The sequence below is a fragment of the Prunus persica genome, chromosome G6 (assembly GCF_000346465.2).
Source record: "Prunus persica cultivar Lovell chromosome G6, Prunus_persica_NCBIv2, whole genome shotgun sequence".
In the NCBI taxonomy this organism is placed as follows: domain Eukaryota; kingdom Viridiplantae; phylum Streptophyta; class Magnoliopsida; order Rosales; family Rosaceae; genus Prunus; species Prunus persica.
The window spans coordinates 1,919,560-1,928,923 of NC_034014.1; the positions used below are offsets into that span (position 1 = coordinate 1,919,560).

General features: G+C 38.5%; 1 protein-coding gene and 1 long non-coding RNA gene across 3 annotated transcripts; one reads left to right on the forward strand and one right to left on the reverse strand.

The window, feature by feature from the left end:
• LOC18773109 (probable L-type lectin-domain containing receptor kinase S.7) lies at positions 3,797 to 6,545 on the forward strand. Of its 2 annotated transcripts, XM_020565323.1 has the most exons (2): positions 3,797 to 4,469; positions 4,560 to 6,545. In XM_020565323.1, the coding sequence occupies exons 1-2, from the start codon at positions 4,189 to 4,191 to the stop codon at positions 6,220 to 6,222; spliced, it is 1,944 nt and encodes a 647-aa protein (XP_020420912.1). In that variant the 5' UTR covers positions 3,797 to 4,188; the 3' UTR covers positions 6,223 to 6,545. The 2 variants fall into 2 exon arrangements, with proteins under 2 accessions (XP_020420912.1, XP_007208330.1); XM_007208268.2 differs by having other exon boundaries at positions 3,797 to 6,545.
• On the reverse strand, positions 7,697 to 9,364 carry LOC18774050. The gene is made up of 2 exons (XR_002271965.1): positions 8,936 to 9,364; positions 7,697 to 8,842 (listed from the first exon to the last, which is right to left on the reverse strand). It is a non-coding gene; the product is annotated as an uncharacterized LOC18774050 (long non-coding RNA).

The window sequence follows — 9,364 nt, forward strand, 5'->3', positions numbered from 1 at the left end:
TCCTGGCACTCATGATCCGAGCGTCCTCGAAACTCGTGAGGCAATGTCAAGTGCACTGACAGAACTGTAAATAGACTGGATGTCCGTAGACATCGGTCCATCTGAGGGTAATCACCATAACTGGGTACACACGGTGGTTAAAAATAAATATTTTAGAAAAATCTGATAAATCACTGTATTTGGCAAGTCTGAAACTAAGCTGCTATTTCCTCTGATATAAATCTCAACTCTGCTTTCTGTCACTTTCTACCATGTTCAACTAAGCAGCATAGAAATAAAGATATTTGACGGCACAAATCATGCTCGGAAAACATTCGGTAAAACTTATTCAAAATCAAATAATGAAATTTACTCATATAAACTCCTTTATAAAAACTTATTTATATAAAATCAATATAAAATCATTTATGTAAACTCATTTATATAAAGCATTTATATAACTCATTTATATAAAATCATTTATGAAAGAAAGTCCACTCACTCCTGGTCCGAGCTCGCTAGACCTTCTGACGGTCTCTCTTGCGGGCCTGTCTGGTCGCGGGTGCCTGGGTCGACAGAAATGGTGGCAGGATGAGGGAGATCGGCGACCTTAAAGTTTCTGTGAGTTCCCGTCGCTTTTCTGTAATTTTCGGCCAGCACAGGCCGTGCAGCCGGCGGGGAAGGGTCGGAAAAGATAGGGGACTCGACGGCGGTTCCATTGCCACCGGTCCCGTGGCATGTGGTGCCTTGAGGCGGCGCCAGCAAGCTCTGGAAGGCGGCGGGCAGTTTTTTGCGCGAAAGGAGAGAGCTGACTGGTTTTTTATAGATTCAACTTCGAAATATTTACGGTTATGCCACTGAGACTCTTTTGACCATAACTTTCTCGTTACAACTCCGATTCGGGCCCACTACGTGTCTATGAACTCGTTTCACCATGCTCTACGCAATGGCCAAGCGGAATTGTCAAATTCCTTCTCGATCAAAAAGTCACCTTTTTCTTAATAAAATATTATGAAGGCAAAATTGTCTTTTCGCAAAATAAAATATTCCTTAATTATGAATTTTTGGTTTGGAATATTACAGAGGAACTTGATGGGGGTCTTCAAAACCATCAATTTCTCCCAAGATCATAAGAGCGTTCTCAAAATTCCAAGGACTACCTTTGAGCGCACAATTTCTATCACTTTCTGACAAAAAGGAGAACAAAAACCTCCCGTGCTCCAACTGGCAGATCTCTACACATGCTCTTGGTGACCAAAGCTTCTTCATGGTCCTCATAAAGAAATGTACCTTAAAATCCTTCGGGATGAGAAGCCTCCCAACTAAAAAGAGACATTGAGCTTGCCTATTGTTTCCAATAGGTCGCTCAAATACTATAGACCTGTTTTCATCCTCAGTGAGATTGAGTTGCGTGGTAAGTTTGTCCACAAACGCATCCGTGGCAGCAAAGTGACAATCAAGAATCTTACCTAGCCAAGAGAATAAAGCCTTCCACAGTGACATGCACTCAACTACACTACCAGAAGAGTAATCTTGGACTCTTTATCACACTCTAGAAACTCTCACGACTCTAGGCGAGAAGGAGAGACTGGATTGGATGCTCACATATATTAATTATAAAATTTTCTTTGAGAACCTAAAAATGTTTATGATGCTTCTTTCATAATGATTTAGAGGAGCACGACCGCATATTGTATGTTCCTTTCACTTACTCTTTAAAGTTTTGGCCCACAAACATTTTCTCCATCGTTTGAGATGGAGTAAAATGTTTGTATCTTCTATTTATTAGTCTCTCTGCACGAGCTTCCGCGCATGCGAGAGACTTTTTTTTTTTTAAATTTAAATTTATTTTAGAATTAAAAAATATAATAGGTAGTTGTGTTCCATAAAAATAGGATTCATTATTTTAATTTTCTTTTAATTTTAATTTTTTAAATAAGAAAAAGTGTGAATTTACCATATTATCCTCATTTAATTAATAATTTCAATTCTTAATGTTTGAATTAACAAAGGGCATTTTCTGGTATTTTGAATGTTTCACTATTCTCTGCCTTTTGCTTTATATATATAGATATATATAGATTTATACATTCTTTGCTATCAATAATATACACAATATACTTCCTAAAAAAAAATTAATATACACAATATACAGAATTTTACAAGATAATGCTTTTAAGTTACAACACATTATTTCTTTCTTTTTTTAGGTTAAAAAAATACAGATAGTAAGCATTTTGATGTAACAAAGTGTAATTAATTTAAAATTTTAATTAGAACAAAGCTTACAGCATGAACAAGCATCTCTCTCTGCACCCACCATTGTTATTAAATGATTGTATCCTCCGATAATACTATATGGGGTCGTTTGGTACGTCGGACTGTCATAGACTGGACTAAATCCTGGGACTGTCTTGGATTAGCTCGGATTGGCCTAAGCTGGATTAAGTACTGACCTACGTTTGGTAATACGTCGGACTAAGAAGTTGAATTGTAAAAATAGTGAAGACCTATGTTTGGTGCATCGGACTAAAAAATAATTCTTGTAATATTTAAATTTAATTAAGAATTTTGACTTAAAATAAATAAATGTTGCAAAGAAACCCAATTCAAAGATTTAAAACAATAATAAATAAATAAATATTCTTATATTTTTTTAAAGAAGCTGATTTTTAATATTCTTAAAGATAATATTTTTAACCCAAAACAAATATCCCAAACCCCACCCACCCCTTCCGTCCTCTCTTCCTCTCTCCATCCATCCTCCTCCCTTCTCTCCTCTTTATTCGACAACCAAGCCCCCCTCCCCTCCTCCTTCTCTCTTCTTATTTTTCTCTCTTTCCCCTCTCTTTCTTCAACCAAATCCATATCAGGTTTTTTTTTTTAAAATCCATATCAGGTTGGGGGCAGTGCAGTGGACGACGATGGGTCGGAGGAGATGGGTTTCCAGAGTTGGATCGGAAGAAATTCTAAAAATACGTTTTTTTTCTTTTATTGTTGGGTCCAATCAGATCTTGGAGTTTTAGTTTTTTCAATCAAGAAAATATACTTCTTGGAGCTTCAATTTTGTTGAGGTAGGGAAGTTGCGGAAGAGAAAGTGATGAATGGCGTCAGGGAAGAGAAGCCAGACCAGTGTTGGACTCGCCTGTTCAGTTTAGCGACAGTACTATTTTGTGAACCACATTTTAGGCTCATTATATTAGAGGAGCTAGTGAGCCATTTTTGTCACTGTTGGACTGCATAGTCTCATTTAAGTTAGTCCTCTCTCTTGCCAAACATGAGTTTTAAGTGCTATTTTGTCCAGTCCAGGTTAGTGAGGCCTACCAAACATCTATGAATTAGACAAAAACTAATGTGGTTTTGTGTATGTTTTTAATGTGGTAACGGCTACATGACGTGTGTTGTCCCATTTGAGCTTGGTGGATACGGAATTTTGGATCTTTGACTCGATGATCACATGGCATTATTGAAATCTCCAGCCTTCTCTTGTCAGCACTGAAATCTCCAAAACCAAATCTTACTACTCTAATAATAATACACAACTATCCAAATTACAAAACTGGAAAAAAAAAACAAAAAACAAAAAACAAAAAACAAAAAATAGCAAGGCTTTCTTGTTAAATATATGACATGTTAAGAATCTAATACCATACAGTACTTCATCACTTGGTAGTATAACAACGTAATATATCATATCTTTTGACTTAAATAAGTTCTCTTGCAAATCGATCAATGCCAAGTAATTTATGTCGTATTAAGAATGAACAAATGTTGATCGAATAGGACTCACTAAAAACCTAACACTACTCATCAATGGTTGAAAATTATTCCCGTCAAACCCAAATGAACTATGATAAAGTTGGACAAATGTTCCCAAACTGCTTCCGGTTAATAAAATTTACTTCTTTTCGATAAGGAATATGAAATTCCAAGAGCCTCTAATACGATGTCGTTTTCAGGACTTCCCCACTACCAAAAGTCCCACATAACCGTTGCAAAGCCCTCTCAGTCTACTATTCCTTTCAAACCGACCCACGCGCCCATTCCCCAACCGTTTAAAACCCACTCTCTCTCTCTCTCTCTCTCTCTCTCTCTGAACCTCCAAGAACTCCACATGTTCTCCCTCACAAACTTCAAGCTCTCTGCTTTTGCAAAGAAAAAGAAAAGCCCACTTCTTTTCACTCAACACCAATCGAATTCTCCACAGCCATGGCTCCAAGAAAGCTTCTTGTTTTCTGGGTCGTCTTCATGAGCCTCTTCTTCTTCTTCACAGACCCGCCTTTTGCCTCCGCAGAAAACGTGAACTTTGATTTCCCCTCTTTCAATTTCCGAAACCTCACCTTCCTCGGGGATTCCCACATCCGAAACGGCGTGGTAGGCCTCACTCGTGAGCTCACCGTGCCGTCCTCAAGCGCCGGAACTGTAATCTACAACAACCCAATTAAGTTCTTCGACCCTGAAGCCAATATCACAGCTTCCTTCTCTACAAGGTTTTCTTTCTCCATCACCAATGTCAATCCGAGCTCGTATGGAGACGGCATGTCGTTTTTCTTCTCACCTAGTAACAGGATACTTGGCAGCCCAGGAGGTTATCTGGGTCTTGTTAATTCCTCCCAATTAACCAAGAACAAGTTCGTGGCCATTGAGTTTGATACCAGGCTCGATTTGCATTTCAACGACCCCAACGATAACCATGTTGGTTTGGACATTGAGAGCCTCACTTCAATAAAGACCGCAGATCCAATCTTGCAAGATGTTGAATTCAAAAGTGGGAATTCTATTACAGCTTGGATTGATTACAAGAATGACCAAGAAAGGCTCAAAGTGTATTTGAGTTATTCGGGTTTCAAGCCCGGAAAACCGGCTTTGAGTGTGGATATTGACCTCTCTGAGTATCTAAAGGAGGCTATGTATGTGGGTTTTTCGGCTTCTACTGAGGGGAGTACTGAGGTTCATCTGATTGAGAATTGGAGCTTTCATACATTTGGGTTTGTTCCTACAAGACCAAGATTGCAGCCTCACAATGTGTCTGATACTTATGTGGTGGTGAGTCCGAGGATTCCGGTATCTGATTCCACCAATAAACACCACAAGAGGCTTGGTTTAGGCCTTGGGATTGCCGGGCCGGCCTTCTTTTGTGTCGCTCTGGCGGTGTTTGGTTATGTTTCTGTGAGCAAATGGATGAACATGAGAAGACAGAAAAGCTTCAAAGCAGAGGTTATAGCAGGGCCAAGAGAGTTTGGTTACAAAGAGCTCAAGTCAGCCACAGGAGGGTTTCATTCTAGTAGGATTATTGGTCATGGAGCATTTGGAACTGTGTACAAAGCCTTTTTTGTCTCTTCGGGGACTATTTCTGCAGTGAAAAGATCCAAGCATTCCCATGAAGGTAAAACTGAGTTCCTTTCTGAGTTGTCTATTATTGCTGGTTTGAGGCATAAGAATTTGGTTCAACTCCAAGGTTGGTGTGTTGAGAAGGGTGAATTGCTTCTTGTTTATGATTTCATGCCTAATGGGAGCCTTGAAAAGGTGCTTTACCAAGAATCTGGACAAGGTACCTTATTGGATTGGTACCATAGACTAAATGTTGCAGTTGGTTTGGCATCTGTTTTAACATATCTGCATCAAGAATGTGAACAGCAAGTCATTCACAGAGACATAAAGACTGGAAATGTATTGCTCGATGGGAATTTTAATGCGAGGCTTGGTGATTTCGGATTGGCAAAGCTCATGGATCATGATAAGAGCCCTGTTTCTACACTAACGGCTGGAACAATGGGATACCTTGCGCCTGAGTATCTTCAGTATGGGAAGGCAACTGAGAAGACTGATGTTTTTAGCTATGGTGTGGTCATCCTTGAAGTGGCTTGTGGGAGGAGACCAATAGAGAGAGAACCAGGCAGTCTCAAAATGGTGAATTTGGTGGATTGGGTTTGGGGACTGCACTCGGAAGGAAGGATTATCGAAGCAGCTGACAAGAGGTTGAATGGGGAGTTTGAAGTGGAAGAAATGAGGAAGCTGTTACTTGTGGGTTTAAGTTGTGCTAATCCAGATAGTGCAGAGAGGCCCACAATGAGGAGAGTTTTACAAATCCTGAGTAATGAGGCAGAACTTCTAGGCGTGCCAAGGGTGAAACCAAGTCTCAGTTTTTCTAGTGGATTGCCTTTGTCTATTGATGACATTGTTTCAGATTGTGAAGAATGCAGCAGCCCCACCAGCTCTATGTGTGAGATCATTATTAACTGAAATAGGTTTCATGGTTTATTAGGCAATATATGCAGATTGCAGAGTTTATAGATAGATGAATTCTTTTGTTCTTTACTTTTTACCACTGCTTTTTTAATCCTGTAATTTGAAGATTAGAGACTATAGAGTTCACTGGCCTGAGTTCAAAGCAATCTATTGAACTGTGTGGTCTCTGCTTTATCAGGACAAAAGAAGCTTGCTTGAATATTTCAATTGTAATGACTCGTTCAAGTAACATCTCTTGTAATCAATTTTCTTTGTAGTGACAATAAAAGATATGTAACTGGCTTAAGAGTTGAATGTAGACAGAAATGATTTCTATACTATTCAATCTTATTAGTTTTATGATTTTCTGTTTTTTTCGGTAGAGTGTTCTGTAACTTGCTTATAGCTCTGGGGGTACATCTCTTCACTTTGGTTTGACACTGGCATTAGTTGCAAGAATTATTTGGATAAGACTGCCTGAGAAACCCTGAAAATCTTTGGATTAAATTGCTTTCTTCCCCTCATTTTAGGTAGAACTTTCGGATAATGGCCTAAGAATCTGTGTAAAGCGGCTTTCACTGAATTCTCATAATTAGCCTTTTCTGTGATCTCCCTCTCCGATCTTTCCTTGCAAAACGTTACAGGCTTTTCATGTTCCCTGCACATAGAGGATAAGCCAGGAGTATGGCACTTTTAAGTCCCTCACAATCCAGCAGATAATTCTTGTATCATTCTTCTACACACTGTAGGTCATGAAAACCAAAAAGAAAATATGTGCCGATTTCAAGGCGGTTACAGTTTACAACATAAACCAAGGTTTTCTGTGGAACATTTCAATGTTGGTGCACAAAATGGATGACAATATCTGTACTACGTACTAGTAGAAACGAAAAGATTATTAGCAAAATGCAAAGCCAATTGATGGACTGTGCTTCACTATGAAAATAATGTAAACTGACCTTATTTGAGCAAGAGCTGAAAAATAATTCAAAAAATTTAAAAGTGTTATGGAACTAAAATAACCAGAGTATGAGAAGTACTACTGTAATATTAGTGAGTGGAATTATATTTCTCTTTGTGGTGTTTACACTGACAGAATTTCTCCTCAGATAGACTTCACTCTTTCTCTTCTCTCTGACTCTCACTCTATTCTCTTCTCTCTTTCGTGTATGTTTACAAGCAAATATAATGTCTATTTATAAGCAAAGCAAATGGCTTTTAAGAGAGACATAATGATTTCTCCCCAACATCATAATTCCATCTTTTAACTAATACTATCTAGCTTTATCTATGTGGGCTTCACTTCTTTATAACAAAAAGAAATGGCTTTCTTTCTTTGATTCCTTTTTCTACACATGCACAGTGAGAAGGGATAAATACTTTTTGAAGTACTTTGGAAATATTTTACAAAAAATGGTTCAACACCAAAGAGCAAAATGACATGCCCTTTATTATTATTATTTTTATTTTTTATAAATTTAAATAATTATTTTTTTATAAAAAGAGAATTCATTCATAGAACCAAAGATGTACAAAGAGCGACATGATACAATGGCCTTGTTAAAACCTTCCTAAGACAACCTCATGGGACAAACCCCATGGGAGGAAAGAGTATCACACATGTCATGGACTAACAAGAGAGTACAATTTAGGTCACTTTGAATCATTACAATAAAAGAACAAATCAAAAACGAAAACTAACACAAAACGCAACTAGAGACCAACACAGTAGACCCATATGAGAGGACCAAGAAACCCCATATAGTAAACTCGCAGGAGAGGACCTCAAAATATCCCAATTGTCAAAAGAAGCCTTCTATGAGCAAAATCATAGTCCTTTGACACCCACACAAACTGCAAGGGATACCATAACAGAAACTAGAAGAGAACACGAAGGAGGAACACCAAAACAACATTAAAATGATCCTTGAGAACCTCTCCACTTTAACTTAAAACCTGACGAAGAAAACATCATATGGCCAAGCATAGTTCTTCGGTCGGCTCAAAGTAGAGAAGAGCACCAGATCCCAACAACTATCACCAGCGTCGCTACTGCCGCCGCCATTGAAATAGAGACAAAACATCAGCCACCAAGTATCACAACTCTCCCGAGAAGAGACACAATCCAGCATCACTATTATCACCGCAACGGGAACAAAGACAATACCAGTCACCTAGAACACTGCAAAAACAATCAAACAAAACAAACAGACCTAGATCCAAACAGATCTAGACTATCTGAGGAGGGGAATGGGAGGAGAAGAGGGGAAAAAAGATGGGAGAAAAAGAAAGGAAGATGAAGAGAGGAAGGGGAAGATGGGCAGAGGGGAGGAGGGGCACTGGCCACCTCCCCCCTTAGCTTCCTTGCAGTCGGTTATTGACAAAGAGAAAGTGGACCAGAGTGCTGCTAGGGTTTTTTTTTCCTCTCTCTCTCTTATTCTGCGGTAAAATGACATGTACAGTTGTAGGGTGCAATTTTCTACTTGACAGAAAGTAAATAAGAGATCACCAACATCTGCTCATGCATCTTGAAAAGTATTAATTTCTACAAAATTGACACATCCTTGCTTCAATTGGTGACAACTGCTACCTCTTTCTTCTGTTTACCTTTAAAGGAAAACTTATACAGAATCATCTGCATAGAATTATTTTTACAGATCCACAAGAAGAAAGAAAGTTTTAGTTTGCATTCAAATTAACACATATCATGTTGATGAGAAGACCTTACATATGTGTTAGATAGATGCAGATCAGACGGTGCTGGTAACATCACAGATGTGGGAATGCAAGAGATGATGACAGAAGAAGAGAGAGCACACTCCCAACAGTGGCGAAGATCTCTTTGGCCAATGGCGGGTTGTGCTCTCTTTCTTCTGTCAACATGATCTCTCAGCTCATTCACATTCACATCCATCCACCCTCAATGCCACAAGGCATGCATTCATCCCTGCCAGTGGAAAAACCATGAATTTGGATAATGCATACAAAAATCAATCATAAAAACTTGCCTTTTGACCCTAAAAGTATTACATATATGATCTTGATGTTTTTTTTATCAACATATCACTCACCAATATGAAAGTTTTATCAAAACAGAGTTGCATATGTATATATATACAGATGAAAAACAAGAAAAGTTAAGAGAAGGCTCAAAGAA